The sequence below is a fragment of the Leopardus geoffroyi genome, chromosome B4, assembly GCF_018350155.1.
Source record: "Leopardus geoffroyi isolate Oge1 chromosome B4, O.geoffroyi_Oge1_pat1.0, whole genome shotgun sequence".
In the NCBI taxonomy this organism is placed as follows: Eukaryota; Metazoa; Chordata; class Mammalia; order Carnivora; family Felidae; genus Leopardus; species Leopardus geoffroyi.
This window is the reverse complement of record NC_059341.1, coordinates 72,526,566-72,551,297: the sequence shown is the minus strand read 5'-3', so window position 1 is coordinate 72,551,297 and position 24,732 is coordinate 72,526,566. Positions and strand designations below refer to the sequence as shown.

Sequence of the window (24,732 nt, the reverse complement as noted above, 5' to 3'; positions counted from 1 at the left end):
CTGATACTTCCCCTTGCTGATATAATTTTGGCTTCTGGCATATTATTCAGGAAGAAGCTTTGTTTTCCTCACTGATATGGCCACATTCTCATCCTTACAGCAAGACTTATATAGTAATATTGTTACTAGTTTTGAAATGGCTAAGTTTAACTTTCACTTAATAATATGTTTATTATTGAGGATCTCTAAGCTTCAGTGCTATTTGGCCTTGGTCACTGCTATATACTCTGTGCCCCTAGTAAATATTTGCTATATTATTTGCATTCATAAATTGTAGTTTGAAAATCCTCCTCCCTTTATGATTTACTGTAAGGAGGGTCTTTGTTTTATAAAAATGAAATGACAGGCCTCAGTAAATAACGAATTATTGGTCTTTGGATTTACTCAAACAAACTGGATGAGTATCATATTTGAGACTCGAAGCATTGTTAATTGGGTAGATTCTCACTGAAATACTTTCTGTCTGAGATTCATGCTTAAGTTCAAATCCACCCTGAAAATTTGGTGATGTTTAAATACATCTCCATAGGAAATATAAATCATAATCATGACATGTATGGAGTGCTCACTGTCAAGAACTGTGCAGAGTAAACCCTTAACATCCCTTACATTGTTGAATTCAGAAAACGACCATATAAGGTTAAAGTTCTTTTTCTCTCTAATTGATAGGAGAGGAAACTGACACTTAGAGAGGATTTTTCACTTGCCCATCATCATAGTAAAGAGTGGAGACACAAGTAAGTCTCAGGCCTCTTAAACTACCACATCATACTGCCTTGCTCTGATGACAACATGTTATTAAAAACAAGCTAACTAACAAAAATAGAATCAATATGGTTCTAATAAAGGATGCCAAAAAATATACTTTCTCCCCCACTTTCCCATCTCCCTCAACATCTGAGGAATTAATGGAAGTGCAAGGTGTAACAGTCAATTTTGTATAACAAATGGACAAGCTGCTGAACTCAGTAATTTTGGCCCGACCACTGCACTCCACCTCTCATATTTTGTTGGTTATACTAGAGCCCTTATGACCAGTGCTGCCAACCAGTTTCTATGAGTGGGTTAATCTTCTGTTTTTGTCTGTAACTTCTGTCTTCCGGTTTTGGATTCTTTCCCCTGAGAAAGATGTGTTCAAATTGCTTGTTATTCACAGAATTGGCTTCCAGAAGCTGGGCTTTATAAATGATCACTAATTGGGATTATGTATTCACAAATGATAAAATAGTTACCATTTACTGAGTGATTATTGTGTGTCAGATACCCTGCTTTCTATGGATTATCACAATGAGTCCTCATTTTACAGATGAGGAAACTGAGGCAGCAAGAAGTTGGGTCCTAGGCAGTAGTGAGAAGCTGAGCTGGGTTTTCCATTCCAGAGCCTGTACATATAACTCCTTTGTAATTGTGCCTTCCATGAGCTACACTAATGATATTTTTGGCACTAGAAGTGCGTGTAGCTTTCCACCAGGTGACTTACTAACAAATGGCCTCTAGCTGAATATATAGGCGGTCTTATATTTATGATGGCTTGCCCTACAATATTTTTATTTTATAGTGGTGAGAAAGTGCTATACATTCAGTAGAAACTTGTTTTTTAATTTTTAATTTTGATCTTTTCTCAGGCTCGTGGGATGTGATACGATAGTCTCTTGTGATGTTGGGCAGCCGTAGCGAGCCAAAGCTCCCAGTCTGTCATGCAACCACAAGGGTAGACACCACACACTTAAAATCATTCTAAACCTGTATGACTGCTCTGTTTTTAACTGTCAGTACAGTATTCTATAAATTGCATGAGATATTCAACACTTTATTATAAAATGGGCTTTGTGCCAGATGATTTTGCCCAGCCGTAGGCTGATAGAAGTGTTTTGAGCACGTTTAAGGGAGGCTAGGCATTAGCTATGATGCTCTGTAGGGTAGGTGTATTAAATGCATTTTCAACTTATGATGGGTTTATCAGGACATAACCCTGTTGCAAGTTGAGGAAGACCTGTACTGAGAAGATCTGATCATTCTTCAATTTGGGTTTAATTTAAGGTGGTGGAAAAATTCTCATTTTGTGTTGTGTAACCTTTTTGTCAGATAAGATGCAACCTTATTTTCATCCCTTGATCTTGAGTTATGAAGGAGGTTGTTAAAATGAATGATGTCCTGCCACTGTCGCCTGTTTCTCTGAAGCCTAATCTTAAATTAGTTTATATTTCTGCCAATGCAAAGGATATTTGAATAACAAGGGCATAAATTATTATAAAGGGTGAACTTTATTTCTGATTTTAGTTATTTCACAAAATTATGAGTAACAAATCAGAGAGACATGATAGGTTCAGGTGTAACAAATTATCATCTCTGAATTTAAAATGTGGTTTTTAATTTAAGGTAATAAATGCTCATTGAACATAACACGGAAAACAAAGGACAATAAAAAGAAGGTTAAAAACCACTCATGGTTCTATCACTCAATGATTGCTTTAAAGACGTTGATACATTTTATTGTAATTCTGTGTTTTTTTCCATGGTCACAATTATAGTATATCAGTTCAGGTTCTTAGCTGTAAGGTGACTTTGGAGATGCTGGGTGGTAGGGCAGCTTACGGAACTGATGAGAGCCTGAGGCATCAGAATTTGGAATAATAACCAAAGGCACTCTGGTGGACCAGCAAACAGGAAACAAGATGCAGAGTGACCGGAACAGAACTGACGAGGATGCTGCTGCCTTAGCGCAATGTGGGTGCCTTCTCCTCTGCTCCTTGCTGTGCTCCCATCAAGAATCTCAAGAAAGAGTGTCTGATTGCTAGGGCATGGCATCAGTCCATCACTGGCTACACCCTGAGAAAGAAGAAGGAGGATATGACACCTTTGCTTTTTGAGTTGAAAAAGATAACTAACATGTACTATCGTTATTGAGTATTTTGTGTGTACTGAGTAACATTCTGAGTGCTTTCTTAAATTAACTCATTCAAATCCTTACAGGTGTCCATTGAGGCAATTATAGTTCATATCTCCGCATTACAGTTTGTTTTTTAAAAATATATTTATCTATTTTTAGAGAGAGCGCAAGGGGGAGGGGGAGAGACAGAATCCCAGGGCCTGATGCAGGGCTCGAGCCCAAGAACCATGAGATCGCGTGACCTGAGCCTAAGTCGGATGCTTAACTGACTGAGCCACCCAGGCGCCCCTCCCCCACCCCCTGCTTTATAGTTGAGATACCAAATGATACAGAGAGGTGAAGTAGCTTGCCACTGTTGAGAGGGGTATTGGGATGTGACTCCTCAGGCTGTAGGCTGAGGTGTTTAACCAGTCTGTTCTGCTGAGCCTTGGAGAGGGGACCCAAGGGGAGGCGAGCCAGGTCTGTGTCCCACTGAGACACCACCCAGTGGGGGACAGTGGACTTCTGGAAATGAATATGGCTGTTATTAGAAAAATGATTCATTAAACTAGACCCAGTGTTCATTACGATGCTTTGTAACTTATAACTATGGAATAATCGTATTTTCATGCAACCTCACATCTTCGTACAGTTTTGTATACTTAATAGTGACTGGTTTTAAAGACGTGGATTAACTTCTTTCAACCTGTTTTTCCTTCTTTTAATGAGAGCTAATATTTATTGAATACTATCCATGTACTAGGCACACTTCTTGGTGTTTTACATCATTATTTATTTTTTCTCTTCACTGAATTTTTTTTGTATATGTTTTGTGTGTCTATTTCATTTTTTTTAATTGAGTGAGTGATGCTAATGAAAATGTAACTTTTGGTAAAATATTTAACTTCTCCAGGGTTGTTCTTGTTTGTAGGGCATAGTGTGAGCCTTATTGTTATTAAAGGCTACTTTTAATGCCTCAAGTTTAGGAACCCAGTGCAGGTGACATTTCTAGTAGTATCTAGAGGAGGATGCCTGACCGAAGCACTAGGGTTCTTGCCACAGTGTGTTAAGAACTGACAGGTATATAGCAATGGGGCAGTTCATTTGCTGATGGTATTTAGCAAAAAATGCAAACACGTCTCTATCATTATAGAATTTACTAGTTTTATAGATTAGATAATGAATACTTGTTATCAAATAATATAGAGAGGATTCTCTGGTTGGTGTCTTCTGTATAAAAAAACCACATAAGTTGGAGTTTTATTTATTCTTGGTAAGTCCTAAGCATGGGTTATATTATTGACTACTCATTTTATTTTTTGTCTTAAAATAGAGCTCATATATATATAAACATTAAAGAAGTAATGCATAATTAGTGAAGAAAATTCAGGGATATAAAAATACGTGAGAAGTCTCTTCACATCTCTTCCCCTAATTGATTGTACTCCCCTGTGGTAACTAGTGTTAACATTTTGAGAAGTATCCTTCTTGATCTTTTATTTTTCTCTAAATACACACAAATGCGCGCGCGCGCACACACACACACACACACACACACACAGAGTTTCATCAAACAAAATGGGTTTCTATAGTTTTTGTTTGTTTATTAATAGTAAACTATGCATTGTTTCATGTTTCATGAACTTCATTCTTGTATAGAATGTTCCAGGGTATGGATGTATCATAACTGCCCTATGAGTGGATAGTTGGCATTCTGTCAGATTTTTACTATTTTAAATAAATCTGCAGTGAGCACTTTCTGCATGTATCATTGCTAATTTGTGCTGTTATTTTGCAGGATTGATTTTTAGATTTGGAATTACTGATTTAAAGAGTATGCACATTTAATGTGTTGATAGTTTTACCAAACTACCCTTCAAGAAGTCTGTGTCAATTTATTTTGCATTAATAGTGTATCAGCATGCTTATTTCTCTGCATTCTTGTCTTACAGAATGTCATTTGTTATCAGATTTTATTTATCATATCTCTTCTGTTGAGGAATTTTTAATTTTTTGGTAGTTAAAAAATAGTTAGTCTGTGTTTTATTTTAGTTTCTGTTTTATCCAGTTTATTTTCTCTTCCAATTATAGCTAATTTCCTTCTTCTACAAGATTATTCCCAGCAGCATACAAACATGAGTAGTATTTCTTACCAATTAAAGACAGATCTCCTTTGACTACATGTTTTTCCATAGCCACCTTCCCATTTCTCCAAAATGTCTACATTTGCCTCTTATTTCTGTCTGCCTCTTCTTTCTTGACCCTACTTCAAGCAGACTTTATTCCCTATATGGTTTTCTGAAATAATTTTAGGGTTATCAAACACGCCTGTTTTGCTAAATCCAGTGGTTAAGACTTCATCTTCCTGGCGTTCTTGGCAGCATTTAATACAGTCGATTGCCTCCTCTTTCTTGAGGTAGCTTCTTCATCATTAGGCCTTTGAGTCACCACTCTCATTTTTAGCTCCTTTAATCTTATTAGCCACATTTATTGGTTTGCTTTGCTGGTTCCTCCTCAAAATGTTCAAGCATTCTTCATGGCTGTGCCTTCGTGGCTTTCAGTGTAATCTTTATGCCTATGATTTCCCAATTCCTCTCTCTTGTCAGACTTTGCAGATCTAAGTATTCTATGTATCGTCTTCAGTGTTCATTAACTACCTTAAACATGACATATCTGAGTGAAAAACTTGATTCAAAGTACCTTAGCTTTCCTTCATTTGAGAATGTCTTGATTTCTCCTTCATTTCTGAAGGATGTTTTTGGTGGGTATAAGATTCTGGACTAAAACCTTTACTTTCATCCCATGAACACTATTGTGCCACTTCCTTCTGGCTTCCTTTGTTTCTGCTGAGGAATCCACTACCACTTTATTTTTTTAAATTTTTTTTTCAACGTTTATTTATTTTTGGGACAGAGAGACACAGAGCATGAACAGGGGAGGGGCAGAGAGAGAGGGAGACACAGAATCGGAAACAGGCTCCAGGCTCTGAGCCATCAGCCCAGAGCCTGACGCGGGGCTCGAACTCACGGACCGCAAGATCGTGACCTGGCTGAAGTCGGACGCTTAACCGACTGCGCCACCCAGGCGCCCCCTCCACTACCACTTTAATTGTTTTTCCCTATTGATAGCTTGTCAATTTTTTTCTGGCTGCTTTCAATGCTTTTTTCTTTGTTTTTGGTCAGAAGTTTAATGATAATGAGTACTTATATTAATTCATCTTGTTTGGAGGTTTCTTAGAGTCTTAAATCTGTGAGCTTATGTCTCTTCTCAAGTTTGGGAAGTTTTCAGCCATGATTTTATCTAGTACTTTTTCAGTCTGCCCTCTTTTTCCTTGTTTATGGACTCTACTTATATGAATGTTAGATCTTTTGTTATAGTAATTCAGGTCTCTGAGCCTGTTCATTTTTTTAGTCTATTTTTATCTCTATTCAGATTGGATTATTTTTGTTCTATCTTCAGTTAGCTAGTTCTTTTCTTGGCCCCTCCTTTTATTGTTTAGCCCATCCTTTGAGCTTTTTTATTCCAGTTGTATTTTTCAATTATAAAACTTCCATTTGGTTCTTTTTTATATGTTTATTTTGTTCTTCTATCTGTTTGCTGAGGCTTTCTATTTTTTCATTTGTTTCAAGTGTGCCCAAATATGTCGATAAGTTCTTGTTTTTATCAAAGTGTCTTCAAAATCTTTGCTAGGTTTTTCTAACATCGCTATCATTGTGGTGTTGATATCTTTTGACTGTCTTTTTTTCATTAAATTGTAGATCTTCTAGAGGCCCCTGGGTGGCTCAGTCAGTTAAGCCTCTGACTTCAGCTCAGGTCATGATCTCCTGGTTTTTGGGTCTGAGCCCCACTTCCAGCTCTGTGCTGACAGCAGACCTGCAGCCTGCTTCGGATTCTGTGTCTGCCCCTCCCCCACTCACAGTCTGTGTGTGTGTCTCTCAAAAATAAATACATAAACATAAAAATTTTTTTAAAATTGGAGATCTTTGGTTTTTGGTATGGCATATGATTTTCAATTGACAACTAAGCATTTCATAGAAGTTCTGAGACTTGTATCTTATTTGAATTCCCTGTTTTAGCTAGTTTTCTGTGACATTGATCTGGTAGGAGATGGGAAACTGTCATCTTGTTACTTCCAGGTGGAGGACGTTCCCCATTTGGTCTTTCATTGCAAACTGAAAGGGAGCTTGTATTATTTCTGCATGGGGGTGGAAGTTCCAACTCCCCACTGACACTGTGGTTGGGGTGGTCTCATTACTGCTGGGTGATGGTAAAAGTTCTGACTCTCCCCTATGTCTTGTCTGACACGATTCCAGTGAAAAGGGGGCGATATGCTTTGTTACTGCCAGATGAGGATGGAAGTCCAGGCTCCTCCCCATGTGGTCTCCACTGATACCATATTCGGGGGTGGGGGGTTCTCATTACTGGTTGGCTGCATTTAAAGTCTTGGATCTCTACTTGGCCTTTTTTGTCATTACCCTAGTAGAGGTGTTGGGTACCTAATTTCTGCCTGAAGAAGGTAGAAATCTAGGCTCCGCCAGCCTTTACTAGCCTGGTTGGGGATGGGACCATAGTTGTTTTCTTTGGTGTTTGTCTGGAATAGAGTGGTTATTCTCTAAAAGATTTTCTCTTACTAGCCTTCCCATTCCCTGGCACTTGGTTAGAGACAGCAAGTTTTTCTGGAATATATGTACACCTATATATACATATATATGTAATTTATTTATATATAATAAATACACACACATATAAATATATATATGTAATTTATTTATTTGGGGGTCTGCATCACTTAGTATTTCCAGGTTGCTGACTTCTTTAGCTCCAAGTGTGGGGATATGAGGCAAAAAGAAAACCTAGGAAACCACCACTTTGGGTCCTGCAGTGCTTCACTGATTTTCTTTCTCTATTCCATATTTTAGACTCTTCTTATGTTTGTTTTATAATATAACGTTTAGTTGTACTCAATGGGAAGAGTTGGGAAAACATATACTCGATCTTTGTGGAGATGGAGGTCTTGTCAATAATTTTTGAACTTTATTTTCAAGGTGTCCCATATGCTTCTTCTCTATGCAGGTACCTAGAACTGGAAAGCAGTGGCCACCGGAATGAAGTCAGACTTCATTATCGCTCAGGCAGTCACCACCCTCACACGGAAGTATTTCCTTACATTTTGGCTGACGATAAGTGGCACAAGCTCTCTTTAGCCATCAGTGCTTCCCATTTGGTTTTACACATTGACTGCAATAAGTAAGTGAAATGTTCTCAGTTCAGGAAGTGGAAGAGTCTATAAAATTAGTGTTCACTCACATTATTTGATGTTTCTTTTTTTGCAGGATATATGAAAGAGTGGTGGAAAAGCCCTCCACTGACTTGCCTCTGGGCACAACATTTTGGCTGGGACAGAGAAATAATGCACATGGATATTTTAAGGTATTTTTTGGCTAAGGGCGGATCATAACATGTAAATATAAATGCTTTCTAATTAGTTTGGAAAATTATGTTTTGCTCTTTGTGGTGTGAAACAAAATAATTTGATTTGTGTATATTTTTTTCTATTTGTGTCTATTTTTTGGACACTAATGTTTTATTTAGGTGGCCTACAGTATTTTCTCTTTTTTCCTGAATAAATTTGATCTTTAGACATTACAGAGATGATCACAACTTTGCAATCAGGAAATTAACATATCATTATTGAGATTAGGCATTCAAAGTCATAAAAACCTAAGATGTTAATATACAAATAAACTGCCTACCATTGAAACATAACCTTTGCTCATACTTTTACAGTGATGTTAATAATAGAGGATTGAAAACGTTTCAGTATTCACTATTCAAGGTCTTTCTGTATTCAGAAAGTGAAAAGAGAATGTATATATATATATATATATATATATATATATATATATATATGCACAAATCTGTCAAAACTAGAAAGCAGTCATAACTTGTACCTTTTTTTAGTGTCTACTTAGAGACACGCTCCATAGAATTTCATCATTTTAGATGATCTAAAAGACATCCCAGTTAAATTTCTTTATCTTAAGGATGAAGAAATAAAGTCCAGAAAATTGCTTGACTACAAGCCCATAGTGTAATCATTTCCCCCCAGGGACTATGACAGTGCCTATAATATAGAAGTGACTCAAAAAATGATTGTTAACTGAAGAATAATAGGTTCTGTGTCCGACTCCTGGATTTCTGGGTAGAGTAGGTACCAGTAATTTTGAAACTGTGTTCTAACTAAGGTTTGTAATCCTGAGAAGGTGTTTTTAAAACTTACTTACACTGTTAGGGGTGCCTGGGTGGCTCAGTCAATTGAGCGTCCGACTTCGGCTCAGGTCATGATCTCACAGTTCGTGGGTTTGAGCCCCGCATCGGGCTCTGTGCTGACAGCTCAGAGCCTGGAGCCTGTTTCAGATTCTGTGTCTGGCTCTCTGTCTGCCCCTCCCCTACTTGCGCTCTGTCTCCCTCTGTCTCAAAATTAAATAAACATTAAAAAAAATTAAAACTTACACTGTTAGTTACCTGGAAACCAGGTGCCTTGTATATATTATTCTCGAATCTTATGTAGGTTTTGATGTAGGCTCTTTTTTTTTTTTTTTTTTTTTCTCTTTTACATGTGCGTAGACCTGCTCAGGGGCGTTAAGTGACTTGCCCAGAGCCAGTCATAAGAAATTGATTCCATGCTTATGGGTCCTAAGAAAATCAGTGCTTTTTTCCCACGTTAGAGATGACAAATTTGTAGATGCCAAGTCTCTCCTCTATTTAACCATGATGGTCTTTCCCATGGAGCTTGGATGCGGCCTCAGAATCCTTCTTACACATCAATTATGTGTACTATTCTAGGGGTTATAATTTTTATTGTAGAGTGAATTGTGTCCAGTGGAGTTGTACAGTGCACAGATTGTATAACTGTACATGGTAGCATTGTTTTCATTTTGCTGTTTCCAAGTGATAGGAGTTTGTACAGAAGTTGCCTTTTTAATCCAAACTCCTAGCAAACAACAGATCTAGAAATTCCACACAGTATACTAAAATATTTATCATTCACATTGACAGTCTTCTTATACTATGCTATTAATTGCATTAAACATATAGGAGATATAAGCCAGTATTTGGTATATTTTGTAGGTACATTAAAAATTATCTTGAGAATATGTTGGTACTGTCCTCCTGTCATTAAACATTCTGTTTGCATTTTTCAAAGGAATAAAACAAAATTTTAATTGAAAATATATATAAAGTTGATGAAAGAAGAGAGAGGGATGGTAAGTGAAAGAGACAGCTGGAGTATGTCTGATGAGGTCATTTTTGAGCTACCATTGGCCTTCGGTTTAAGAGCCCAGGAAGGTGGAAGCTAATTAAACCTTAGTGACTAAGGATACACGTAAATTCTACCTGTAAACATGTGCTGTGACCCTCTGTGTAAATGGGTCATTTCTAGCTGGAATTTTTTTTTTAATTTCACGCTGAACATTCTGTACTTTTAAGGACTTCTTGCTAAGTCTTGCTGCAGCTGTATAATGAATCTGTTGTCCTTTATAAATTGAGAAATTAGTGGAGGCACTTGGGTGGCTCAGTTGGTTAAGCATCTGACTCTTGATTTTGGCTCAAGTAATGATCTCATGGTTTGTGAGATTGAACTCCATATCAGTGCAGAGCCTGCTTGGGATTCTCTCTCCCTCTCTCTCTGCCCCTTCCCCTCTCTTTCAAAATAAATAAATAAAAACATTTAAAAAAAATTAAAAAACATAGATTGAGAAATTAGTTTGAAAATATCCAACTGAAAAATGAGAAATGCTCAAATGAGCATTGCTCTTATGACTCAGTTTTTCTGTCTCTTCCTTTCTGATGATTGCAGTTAATTTAAAATTGGTACCCGTTTCACTGTTGCTGAAACCAGAAGTGATTTTTCGGGTTGATTTTTAAAGGTCATTTTCAAGCCTTTCTCCAGTGGCTAACTAAAAATAACTTCTCAAAACAACATGACTGTTCCCTCTTAATTATATCTTGACATTTAATCTTAAGGCTTTAAAAATATTATCAATAGGAGAATACGTGGGTAACCATCTATTTTGCCTGATGTATTATTTCTTTCCCTTTGGTTTGGAATAGAAGTAATGTATTCAGAAAGATTTTGTTCAGGGATCTTTGTGAGTCTATCTTGTAACGTTTTCCTTCATGAACTTGACTGTAGAACATAATTTGGGGAGATGAAAGTAATACGTCTTTTTTAAAATTTTTCGCACACAGGGTATAATGCAAGATGTGCAATTACTTGTCATGCCCCAAGGATTTATTGCTCAGTGCCCCGATCTTAATCGCAGTAAGTCCATTAGTTCTTGCACTGTGTGATGAAAAGTGTGCTTCTTGCTTAATTTTGTCCAGAATGTCAGTTTGAAATTGGAGTTCCCACATATTAGTTGTCAGCATAGACTTAACTAGATTGACCTCCTTATAAATACAACTTGACCAATGTAGTGTTTGTAATTCCAGCCTGTCCAACCTGCAATGACTTCCATGGGCTCGTGCAGAAAATCATGGAGCTGCAGGACATTTTAGCCAAAACATCAGCCAAGGTAAAAGCTATTTAGAAATATAGCGTGGGGAGCTCAAGATCCTTGATGTTCTTTATAGTTTTTTTTATAACCACAAATGTTCACCTTTGAGACTTTTCTTACACTATATTGTTTGTTGGCATCGAATCTAGATCTCTGCCCGAGGAAAGGGCTTATAAATATTCAAACCCTAGCCATCTGTATAGCACATGATTCAGTAAATCATAAATGAGACTGATTACCTGGTTTTTACACTGCTTATTACAGTAGAATTTATTGTTTATTTTAGTTTTCATTATTATTTATTTTTACTTATTTTTCTTTGTAAGGACAGAGGTGAGGGGGCTTTGTAAAGAATACGGACACTAGAATTTTGCCAAGGAAATGTTCCCACAAATGCTTTCTACTACAGTGTTGCTGTTGTAGGAGTATTCACTGTCCTATGCATGTTTCAAGTTTACTTGCAATTTTACCAGATTGTTTTTCATCTTGCATGGTAGTTACTGCGAACCTGCAAGTTGTAGCGTGATTTTTTTCTGACACAATATAAGTTCTGGAATTTGTTTTTTTTTTTTCACTTGAGTAAACATATTCATGAAATGAGACATTTTTAAAAGTGGAAAATGCTTTTCTCATTGTGAATGATGCCATTTTTACGTAGCCTTCATTTATATCCTATAAATTATGCTTTTTTTTTTTCAAAAGGCAGGAACCAAATTTACAAAAAGAAAGGGGGGGATCTTTTCTCTTTTAAATTTTGGCTTAAACATATTTGTAAAATAATAGATGAGCACAGCTATCATTACTGCTATACGCTGAAAAAAATGAGATGCCTCCTGATGTATTTTGCATTTCTGTGTTGCTGGAATGGTGAACAATACAAACCCCTTCCTTTGTGCCACAGCTGTCTCGAGCTGAGCAGCGAATGAATAGATTGGATCAGTGCTATTGTGAAAGGACCTGCACCATGAAGGGAACCACCTACCGAGAATTTGAGTCCTGGACAGACGGCTGTAAGAACTGCACATGCCTGGTAGGGCTTCTGCTGGAGTTCACACTAAGGGAACTCAGATGCCCCAACTCTTTAAAAATTTATTAAAACAATGTAATCATGAAAATTTCAAGACCCATTTCCTCAAGACACAACACTAAAGTGCCAGCAAACCCGGTCAAATCTAAAGAACTGTGTGTTGCATTATTAAAGACACTTTCTAGCCTATAAAGATGATTATGGTTTAGGAATGCTATAAAGTTTAAGTTTATTTGTGCACACATGAAGTTAGCAATTTAAATTGTGTTAGTAAAGGTGATTCCCAAAGGATTCTATCTGTTATCTTTAACATTTTGAGGGATTTTCCCCTCATGTGTTTATTAACGCATTTAATAAAACTAAACTCTATGCAGCATGAGATATTATGACCAGATTGGATCATACCAAAAATTAATGGAATTTAAATACATAAGATAATCTTTAAATGCTTACAAATACAGTGGAATAAAAATTAGATGACTTAAATAAATATGGCTTCTCTAATTGCACACTATTAAAGTAGAAATATTTAGTGCATTATTCTTTCAAAAGTAGATTCATTTTCAAAGAAAAGTTCAAGACTAGCTCGGTTTTGAACTTTTACATTTCATCTGAATTCATCTGTTAAAACTCATTTACTGGAAAGAAGCCAGAGGTCTGTGTGAATTAGCCTATAAAAAGACATTTCTCCAAGTTCAGCAAGTTTGTTCAAAAACAGAATATTGTGCATGTTAAAAAGTCAAAGATACGTCTGAAATTAGTCATATGTGTGTGCATGTGCGTGCATGCATTATATAATTTCTGTTCAGAAACATATTCTGGTCCCAGAAAAATTACAGCACTTTGCAAATACAGTAAAGCCTTCCCAACCTGATAATGGGGGACAAAAATTGACTTGAGTAAAATGCAAGATGTGTATAGTGAGGTCAGTGAGGTGACTGGAGAAACAGCTACCTGCCTGAATGACCTCCGGGAATAAATTCCCTGACATACTGTTTGCATTTTGGTGCTTCTTGTGGTGATTGTCAGCACTGCCCTGTGGAAGTGCTTAACCATCCACGGGAAGATTCTGGGTCCTGAGACTGCGTCTGCAGGATGGCAGCAGCTATTCCAGAAATCTGGTTTGTTGGTTCTCATTTAGTGAGTAATCTGGGCGGACGTGAGGCTTACCCCTTGCTTCCTGTTTCACTGTCAGTGTGCCCCCGACCCATGTTCTCATCCACCTCACAACAGAAGGGAGAACACTATCTATTAGGATCGTCACTGGACAGAAGATGGGAGCCAGTCACCAACTGTGTTAGGACCCACTCTGTATTACTGTGGGTCTCTGTATCATGGGTTTTACTGTGTAAAAACCAGAGGATAGTGGTATTTATGACATTTTATGTGAAGAATTTGAGCCTTAAGAAGCCGATTAAAAAATACTTCCAGGCTATCAAACTGCAACTTGGAAATTCTTTAAATATTATTTTCTTCTCAGAATGGAACTATCCAGTGTGAAACTCTGATCTGCCCGATTCCTGACTGCCCACTGAAGTCGGCTCTTGCATACGTGGATGGCAAGTGCTGCAAGGAATGCAAATGTGAGCATAACTTTTATGATGAATACTTTTTTTTTTTTGCAAAATACAGCTTCATATTAATAAATATGCACCCATCATTGGTTTGATCTGGGCAAGCTAAATGGCTTTTAGAAATAAAGCAAATAGGGGGCGCCTGGGTGGCGCAGTCGGTTAAGCGTCCGACTTCAGCCAGGTCACGATCTCGCGGTCCGTGGGTTCGAGCCCCGCGTCGGGCTCTGGGCTGATGGCGCAGAGCCTGGAGCCTGTTTCCGATTCTGTGTCTCCCTCTCTCTCTGCCCCTCCTCCGTTCATGCTTTGTCTCTCTCTGTCCCAAAAATAAATAAACGTTGAAAAAAAACAATTTTTAAAAAAAAGAAATGAAGCAAATAGGTAGAATACCTTCTGTACTCTGGTGATCAGTTGTTTTCCATTTAAAAATGCTATACTTGTATTTAACAGGAATATTTTTTCTCGGCGGGATCTGTTTTGTGTAGTGACAGTAGTAGGAAAGATATGTAAGAAATTTAGTGGTAGACATTCTCTCATTACACGACTTGATACAGATGCCTCCAAAAATAGGTTAAGGATGGTCCATACTCAGCCATGATGACCAAAGAAAGCCACAATGCAAGTGACCTTTGATAGCAGACGCTATGCCAACTCCATTAGCTCAAACCACAGAGGTCCACGTTGTCATAGGACCGTCCAGTATGAATGGGGCCATGGTGTTAATTCATAAAAAAAGGCTCACACTACTGAGTGAGAAAGCGCTTTTGCCTTTAGTAGCTGTGTGGTTCACTTCTGATGTCAGGAAATGCTGTCTGAATTCATAGCTGTCTTGAAACGGGTTCTATATCATTTGTTCAATAACAGATTGTTGCATTTATGTTACTTGCACGTTAAAAGACTGTCCTTAAATTCTTGTTAAAAGGAGCATTTAAAATTTACCTATTTTTGTACAAAAGAATAGTAACCTATGCAAACCAAGTGTTATAAAGTTTGTAGAATATACGGGACTACGTAAATGCAGACTAATCATCCATGTACATAGGAGGACAGAGAAGTAGGGGAGGGGATGGAAAGGGCGAGGGAAGGAGGGGAAAGAGAATGAATGTTTGCTTTTGCTAGGGCTTTTGTTCACCCTGCTCCATTTACCATTGCCATCTCCTACTCTGGTGAGGGTGATGAGTTATCAGGGAAAAATCAGGAAGTCGCTTTGTAGTCCATTGATTTAATTCCCTCAGGAGTTCATTTATATTCAATTTTATTAGACTTTACATTGAAGCCAATCCATTTCATGAACGTATATTAGCCTAGTCAAGTAAGTTTGGCTGAACCAGGAAGGACTGAATGCAATTTTCTTACACATGTCACAAGCTAATTTCCTTGGTGAGGAGTAATCTGAGTTTTTCCTTGAACTTGTCTTAGTCCCTAAAAGCTTGTGGTGATGTTCTGTAGTTTTCTTTGTACATAGTTGGAGGCAGGAGGGGGAATATTCCTAACATGACAATAAGGGGAATCAGACTTTTTGCTTTAACTTCTTTTATTCTTCTTTCCACATTTATTTCTACGTTGTTACCCCTGAATATAATAGATTTGCATTAAGTGATGTCAATTTTATTAGAGACAGGCTGATTGGAATAATGGACCATCATGATAGATGCATTAGTCAGAAGTAGTGAATTTCAATTCTGATTTTACCATTTGTCTCTTATTACCAACAGTAAGCTGCCTACTAAATCAGACAGTGCTTGAAATCTTCCCAACAACATGCATTTAGACTTAATGAAATGGTAAAATATTTTGAGATTTATTAATGCAGAGTACTCCTGGCAGACTTTGGTGTTAATGATTGAAAATCGATTGTGTTTGTCTCATACATAGTAGTGAAAGCTAAGTAATCAGTGAAGGGACCACAGCATCACTGAAGAAATGCCAAAATAATTTATTTGAGTCTTTCATTTTCTATCATTAAAAGTATTAAGGATAAAGTGACTTTGTCTTTCTGCTTATGTTCAGTGATATGAGTGCCATGGAATACAGAGGTTTTGTGCCTGTATTTGTTTGTAGTTAGAGTATTCGAAGTGCTTCTAATTCTGATGAATTCAGCGTTTTACAAGAGCCAGCAAGAAATTTTCTGTAAACACCTACAGAATTTTTTTCCCTAAGGGAAATAAGAATTTAGTTCATATGGTAAATATTCCTAAAGATTATTTGGGAATGTGTCTCCCCATGCACAATTTAAAAGCTAGTCAGTAAAAAATACTTCAGGAAATATGCTTCTGAAAAGTTTGCAAAAATTTGTTTTATAAAAGAAAAAAATAACATCTAAAATAAATTTAATAATCATTAACTGACTTGTTTAGATTGTTCAGATTTTCATATGTGCTGAGAGGAGCAAATAGCTATGAGAGAGGGGAGGGGGGAGAAAGAGAGAGAGAGAGACAGTCTCACTGTTTCATGTGAGGGGAAGGAAACATCTCATTTTCTTATGTACATTTTCTCAGTATTATCATTGCTCTATTTTATGAGAACTTCATTTCAGTGGAATATAAATCAAGCTGTGTGGTTTTTATTTTTAAAAAGAGAAACCGAAGCCTTGCTCTTATACCCTGCACTCATCCTGTCTTTGCAGCTCTTGCTCGATAGCCTTTGTAAAGACATAAAATTAACAAAATATGTTCTTTACTGAGAACTGCTTAAAGAGATTAATCACTTGTTTCTAAAGTCCTTGGAAGGGAAAACGCATAACCCAACTGCTGAATTTTACTCTGCCAAGATTGAAATGAACAAAAGAAGTGCATGTGGCAAGTCAGTTTTTGGTGTTCTTTATTCAATGCTTTCAGGCTTGCTTCGGCAGAGTTTTGTGCAACTCTGAGCAGCCCTGTTTTGCAGTCTGCTTTATATTTTCCCTCTGTAACTTCAGCTTTAGCTCTTTATCCAAATATAAATACTGGTGAATAGTAAGAAGGTTGTTGTTCTGGGAAAGAAGTCAGAGAGAACCAAGCCTGTTACTTTCCTTTATTTGAATCTACGAAGGGAAAGTGCTGGAAGGAGGGGCTAAGCCTCTTCCTGCCCCCACCCTTGAGCTATTGTGGTGGAGTTAAACTGAAACAGAAGTTCTAAAGGAAGAAGTGCCAACACTAAATAATTAAGGCAGCGATAATCACAGCGCAATGAAGTCATCTCACTTCCATCGGTTGTTCCTCGTTTGAGCTTCACAACAACTGTATGAGGCAGGCATTGCTTCCATCTTCCTAATAAGAGTGAGTGCACGACTTTTCCAAGAACACACAATTGATTGGAAGTCCCAGAGAAGTTCCATTTAGAAGTGCTGTGCTTTTCAAGCCTGCTTCCTTCTTTAAGACCATCTGCGACAATTAATCTAAGTAATCTACTTTTATCCGCTGGTAACTCAGCTTGCCATGCAAGACCATTGAGAGTCCTGGCTGAGTCTAGGCTGCCTGCAGAGTAAGCAGGATTTACCTTTCTCCCTCTCTTCTCCCCTTCTCCCCTTGCAGACACCATCCCTGCATCCTTTACCCCAGTCACAGGCTCTCAACTAGTCAACAATGAGACTGACGGACACAGATGCAAGTTAACTCTAGAAAATGCAAAGTATAAATATTGTGGGTGACTTTAACTCTGAAATAGGATGAGGTCCAACTAATTGAAGTATGTAAAATCTCCGTCTAAGTTAAAAAAACAGTTGTCAGAAAATAATTGACGTAACTTATAGCAAACAGAAAGTTACAGAAAGTCAACTGAAATAAAAAAAAAATTCAGTAATCTGAACTAATACTATAAGGTCTTTTGCAGAAGAGGCTGTGTTTAAAACAACAATAATAAGGAAGGCCGATTTCCCCTCTTTTTCTAGAGCAGCACCACATATGGGAAATGTGAATGTGACCATCAAAATTGGCTGGTGCTTGTTCAGTAGCGATAGTTTTTTTTAATTAGTACTGTCTCAGAGAGGCCATATTTATATGAATAAATTAAAATCATCATTCCTTTGATTGAACAAAATCAGAGTTTCAATCCATAACATAGATGACATTTTCACATGCTCTGTGGTGATTAGACAACAGATTGTATTAAAGTTAATTTAAAAAGTCCTGTCAGCTTAGATAAAATGGAGTTCTTATACTGTCTTTGCATATTGAGTAGTTAAGTATGTGAGTAATAGAGTGAGATTTTCTGGGTTTGTATTCTGGCCCTAGCAGAATTAGCTGTGCAGTTTGGGTCAAGTTATCAAACCTCTCAGAGCCTCAGTTTCCTTGTCTGTAAAAGGAAGAGAACAGTTATACCTATTTTATGGGGTTAGTATGAAATGTGAGGACTGAATAAGTAATACATATGTATAAAGTGGCTTAAAACCATGTCAGCTATTATTGTTTTGTTAAAAGAACTCTGTTTTTATTCATGAAAGTACAAAGAAGTGAAACCATCTCATTGAGTCATAGATATAAAGCTACACAGGACCTTAGAGATCTTCAAAACAGTCATTTGCTTTTGGGGAGGTAAGGCTTCATTATCTCTATATTATAGAGGAATAATGAAGCCGGGGGATTAAATGACTTTTCTAAAATCACACAGTATATAATGCAAAGTAATTATTTTTTCCAAATTGTGTTCTGATGTATGAGACTACGCTTTTCAAGGCCACTCTCTTCCTCAGTATTTTGGATAAGTCTTGACCAAGGCTGATACTAAGAACCAATTTATCATGCATTTTGTATTCTTTTATGTCTGGCTTCTTCCATTCCAAATCCTGTTTGTGAGATCCATCTATATTTTTCCATGTAGATGTCAATTATTCATACTTATTGCTATATATATTCTATTTGCATTAATGTACCATGATCCAGTCTATTACTGAAGGACAGTTTGGGGCTATATAAATAGTCCTTCCAGGGGCACCTAGGTGGCTCAGTCGGTTGAACATTCGACTTCAGCTTAGGTCATGATTTTGCGGCTTGTGAGTTCGAGCCCCACGTCAAGCTCTGTGCTGACAGCTCAGGGTCTGGAGCCTGCTTCGGTTTCTATCTCCCTCTCTCTCTCTGCCCCTCCCCACTCGCACTCTGTCTCTCAAAAATAAGTAAACATTAAAAAAAATAGTTAAAAAATACTTCTTCTATAAACATTCTTTACATGTTTTTTGGTGTTATGCATGCTTGATGGGTATATACCTGAGTAGAACTGTTTGTTCATAGGTTAAGACTGTTTTATCTAATGGTAAAACTGTTTTAACCTCTTGTAAAATTGTTTTGACAAACCATTTTCTATAGTGGTTATACCAGTTTACTCTGCCGCCAATATATGAAAGTTCCCATTGTTGTACACCCATACCCACACTTGGAATTTTTTATCTTTTTTATTTTAAGCATTATGATAAATGATGTTGGTACATGATATTATATTGTAGTTTACATTTGCATTTCCCTGGGGCACCTTTGTGGCTCAGTCAGTTAAGTGTCTGACTTCAGCTCAGGTCATGATCTCATGGGTTGTGAGTTCAAACCCTGTGTCAGGCTCTGTGCTGACAGCTCAGAGACTGGAGCCTGCTTCAGATTCCGTGTCTCCATCTCTCTCTGCCCCTCCCCTGCTCACACTCTTTCTCTCTCTCCCTCAGAAATAAATTAAATGTTAAAAAAAGTTTTTTTTTAAATAGAAGAATAAATTTGCATTTCCCTGATGACTAATGAAGATGGTAAACTTTTCATATATTTATGGGTATTTTCATTAATTTAATTTAATTTTTAAATTTTCATTAATTTTAAATAATAGAAAAGTAGATTATATTATATGTGCATTTCCCAAAGAGACTAGTTTGGGAGATTTAACTCTTTTATGTTCACATTAGTGTGCAAATACGGATGATTCTAGCTCTGTCACTTAAACTGCATAGAAAAGTGGGGACAGAGATTAAGTGACTGCCACTTATGTAATTTGGAGATTTTTCTTTTTTTTTAAATTTTTTTTTTTTTCAACGTTTATTTATTTTTGGGACAGAGAGAGACAGAGCATGAACGGGGGAGGGGCAGAGAGAGAGGGAGACACAGAATCGGAAACAGGCTCCAGGCTCTGAGCCATCAGCCCAGAGCCTGACGCGGGGCTCGAACTCACGGACCGCGAGATCGCGACCTGGCTGAAGTCGGACGCTTAACCGACTGCGCCACCCAGGCGCCCCCTGGAGATTTTTCAAAAATGGAGTGACAGTGCAATAAAACTGATTCAGAGACTTCTGAATATGTAAATATGGGGATGAGGAACAAAAACCAGTGGGATATAATTCACCAAGAGTTTCTTTGTTCTTGGAATAAAGAAAACAATTATATAATATATATAGGTTACATTAAAAAAGAAAATCATTTTGGAGCAACACAACCAATAAACTTAGCTGTCTCTACAGTAATGCTGGAAGCATGGGAAATATGCAGTATGCACGTGAGATTCTCATGCATGAACACAGTTATAAATTAGTTGGCATTATGGAGACACAAGGGGCTACATGGCCAGAATGCCAGTGCTGACTGAGGCATTCCTCAATAATGTAAAAGATAGAAATAGCAATCAAAAGGACAATGTGTTGTTTTACTATCAGAGGCAGTATTTTTAGAAAGCTTTCTGAAAATCTTCAGTTATTAGAGAATATTATGTGACAGCGAACAATTGAATGAGCTGAAACCTTATGGTGTTGCAGTAAATCATGTGTACAACCTTGGTGTACCTCTTGGGAGCTTAGCAGGGATAATCTAAAACTAGCCCCCTCAAGCAGAGGGCAGGGGGAGACTGAAGAAAGAGGCAGGCCACTCCAGATTGGTAGGTGGAAGTTTTAATAATAGCAAAGGGAACTTAGAGATGAGGCTTGTCTTGGGTGGCAAGATGAATGGATTCCTGCAATTGCCCTCAAATCTTCAAAGTGTATAAAGAGGCCCTAATTGGATTCAGTCACGTATACAGTCTGTAGTGCAGATGTTTTTAACCCCACATCATTATCTCAAGCCTAAGTCCTTGGATCATTTTGGGAGTGAGGAAGGCAAGCAGAATCCACGTTCCAAGGCAGGGGAGGAGGTGAGGATCCTCCGAGTGCCTGGGTCAAGCTCCTGGGTCAATCAGTGGTCATGTTTTTTTGATGTTTTTCCCCAACATTTGGTTTGGATTCAGTCTCTTCTCCCCTAAATTAACTTAATTTAGCATTTAAAGTAATATTGGATAAATTGTAGAATTAATATACTATAAATTAGTATACTATAAATATACTCTAAATCTATATCCATATGTGAAAAAAGGGCAAGAAAATAGTCCACTTATGCCTTACTTATTCAAGGTAATTAAGCTTATGGTAAGGAATATTTTCACTAAAGACAAATCAACTACGTTTTATTAAAGAGAGTTCATCAAGGTAATCCTGTGGGCTTCTTAAACACTACAATTAATTTTTGCTAATACTTTTTCATAAACTCTTCAAAAATGCAGTTGGTCATGCTATCTTTCAATATCTTGATAAATGTCAAATCAGTGGAAAAATACTGAACTGGCAATTTATCAATAAGCAAGGATAATTAACAATATAGCTTTCAGATTAATGGCTATAGGAGACATTGCATGATACATTTTAATGACCTTTAGAAAAACAAAAAAATGACTGTTAGTAGTCAGCTTGTATCAGAGCTGGGATGCCAGGAAAAGGCAGAGCTGAATCAGAGGATGATGACAGTGTCACAATGATTTAGTTGCTGTGTCTTCTACTCCACAGTCCAAAGTAGTATAAAGTTATCTGACTCTATCATTCTTCATAATCCTAGTATAGCATTTTTAATGTTTTAACCTAAAAATAATGCATGCATACAATAAATATTCAATCCATCCAAAAAGATATAAAATAAAACATAAAAATCTCCCTTTTTCTTCCTCCTCTCGCAAACTTTTAGTCCTTGTGTATCCTTCCAGATGATTCTCAGTGCACCCACTCACATATGCATGTGTAGGCTTTTCATATACGGTAAATGATATCACACATTTTCCTGGACTTTATCCTGGAGATTTTTGCATATCAACTAACTTTTTAAATGGCTGAATATTACTCCAATGTATGGCTTATTATAATTTTATTTTTTCTCCATCACAGGATATTTTAGTTTGTTGTTGTTTTTCTTATTAAAAATGATATTGCAGGATGTCATTTATAAATAGTCTTGGTGCATTTAAAAAGTGTTTATTTATGTATTTTGAGAGAGAGAGGGAAAGCATGAGCTGGGGAGGGGCAGAGAGGGAGAGGGAGAGAGAAATTCCCAAGCAGACTCCACTCTTGCATGGAGCCCAGCGTGGGGCTCAATCTCACAACTGTGAGACGGTGACCTGAGCCGAAATCAAGAGTCGGACACTTAACCCACTGAGCCACCCAGATACCCCAGTCTAGGTGCATTTTTATGTGGTCTTACCTACAGGGAGAATTGCTAATGATGGAATTGCTGGGTCAAAGATTATGGCACTTTTAAATATTGCCAAGTTTGCCAAATTACTCCACAAAAAGCTGGTTCCCCCTTCCACGAGGAGCACTAGGTGGCAGTGCTGAGGGAAACCTGAAAACATTTGTCTCTTCAGTGTCAGTAGGTCTTTAAAAGGGCATCAGGATGGCTTTTTTCTCTTTATGCAGCAACCTTGACAACGTAATATCAATTCATGGGAGATCCTTTAATGAGAGATAGATGGTCTATGGCAGGCTGAACTTGCTTGTTTTACTGCAATGTTGTCTAGTATGAGTTTGTACGAGATTATCATTAAAATTAATTGCTGTTCTGTATCTTCAGTAAATTCCATAGATGGCAAAGAATATACTGAATCTATTTTTTTTTTCTGAAATGAGCATAGTTTTCCAGAAGACATAACACTGAGTGCTGCCCTCTGATTCTGAGGCATTATGCTGTGCCTATTTAATCATCTTTTATTTTAAAATAATAGAGAGTATTCAGCCTCTAGTTCTTCACTTTGAATTGTAATTTCTCTTTATTATTAAGATTCTTGAATAAATGTATTTTGTGGATTTTTGTTATTTTTCATGCTCCATTACATTTTCTCAAAAGAATTTCTCTGCGCATCTAATGACATTGCTTAAATGGCCTAAAACTCTTCAGAAAAAAGCTTTATGCAAATCTGTCCGTAATAGTAATTAAATCATGCTGTCTAACACAACTCTAGGAAACTGAAAGTGTGACTCTTTAGGTGATCAGGAGGCTAGTCTTCCTTAGTGGTGTAAGGCTTTGAAACAAGTGAGGAGATTTCAGATTTATAGCAAAGCAAAAGAGTGATAATCTAGATATCATTCATATGAGACTCAATTTAAAAGAGAAGAAAAACACTTATGTTAGGCAGAAAAATACAGCTTCTTATCTGAAGTGTTGTTAGGTAATTGTTTTAAAAATGGGCTTATTTTCTTCTCAATAGAGATCATACAAAATGGCATTTTGAAATCAGAATAGGAAAAATAAGATATGTGCCATTTAAAGCAGCTTACAAGTTGATTTTGGAAATTATGTAGAAAGTAGAAACTCGGATAGAACCATTGCATAATAAAAGTAAGTGCACATCACAGTGCCCATTGCATAAGAAAGTTACAACATCTACCATCCTAGCAAAACGTATAAAATGGTAACTTGGCTACACTGGACTCCCTGCTGGATGCCTTGAATACTTTGTGTGGCCTGTGTTGTCCAGAATATATTTACGGACTGTATAAAATTAGCATAGATTAAAAATTAAATGAAGAAAACACAATGATATAGGAGTTCAGTGTGAGGAAGGGTCAGAAAGGAATTTTCTTTCTCAGTTTAGAGACGGTTTTGTGATAGAGTGCAATTCAGGCACATTTCATTGTGGGCAAAAGCTGGCCCCAAATTCAAAACTATTTAACTATAGAAAAAAGGCACATGAAATCACATGAAATTGCTGTAAGAAATTGTTCTGGAGTTAGAGGCCGTAGGAATGGGACTGCATCCAACTCAGGAACGTTGGGCTTGTGAAATATCTGTTTGTAGGAATGGCTGCTGTAATTCCATGGCTTGCTCCTCGAATATTCTACCCACATTATGTACTAGAGTCTTTGCCTAGGTCTTGCTTCTAAATGGTAGCAGCTCCTACCCACACCTTCTTCACCCCAGTTACCGAAACTGTTGCCTCTACAGGGGAACTGGCTACTTGGTCTCTGAAGTTTTGGCCTAAGCCATAAGGCCATACAAATATTTTTAGGATTTGGAGTTCAGATCTTGGGCTTACTGTTTGTTTTAGACTTCAGTTATACTGATAGTGTAAAAAAAGAATTCTGGGCTGGCTGGCTTCAGAATGGCCCTCACTTATAAATACTTTTTCAAGTTGTAAAGAGATATCTCACGACACTTGTGCAACAAACTCAGCAACCCAGGAGAGAGAATGTTAAGTCCACACACCATAATATATAACACACACATGGAATATTTATCCTTTTAACCATTGGGAAGTGACCCCAATGATCCATGACACATACATTGATAATTTTACTGAGACTTGAATTTTTTGTCCAACAAATTATGAGGCCTGCGTGCAGGAGCACATCACTTAGCTCAGTGCTTCTCAGATTTTAATGGGAATATGAATCACCCAGGGATCTTGTTAAAATGAAAATTATGATTCAGTGGTTCTGGGGTGGAGCCTGAGAGTTTGCATTTCTGATCAGCT

General features: G+C 37.3%; 1 protein-coding gene across 3 annotated transcripts in view; it reads left to right on the top strand.

Moving 5' to 3' along the window:
• The window catches only part of NELL2 (neural EGFL like 2), a 329,888-nt gene that overhangs the window by 76,785 nt on the left and 228,371 nt on the right, over positions 1–24,732 (top strand). For all 3 annotated transcript variants that reach the window (XM_045462596.1, XM_045462598.1, XM_045462597.1), the window contains 6 exons: positions 7,943–8,116; positions 8,203–8,299; positions 11,123–11,195; positions 11,366–11,448; positions 12,332–12,460; positions 13,938–14,040. In XM_045462596.1, the coding sequence (XP_045318552.1) occupies positions 7,943–8,116; positions 8,203–8,299; positions 11,123–11,195; positions 11,366–11,448; positions 12,332–12,460; positions 13,938–14,040 (659 nt within the window). The remainder of the gene's footprint in view (positions 1–7,942; positions 8,117–8,202; positions 8,300–11,122; positions 11,196–11,365; positions 11,449–12,331; positions 12,461–13,937; positions 14,041–24,732) is intronic.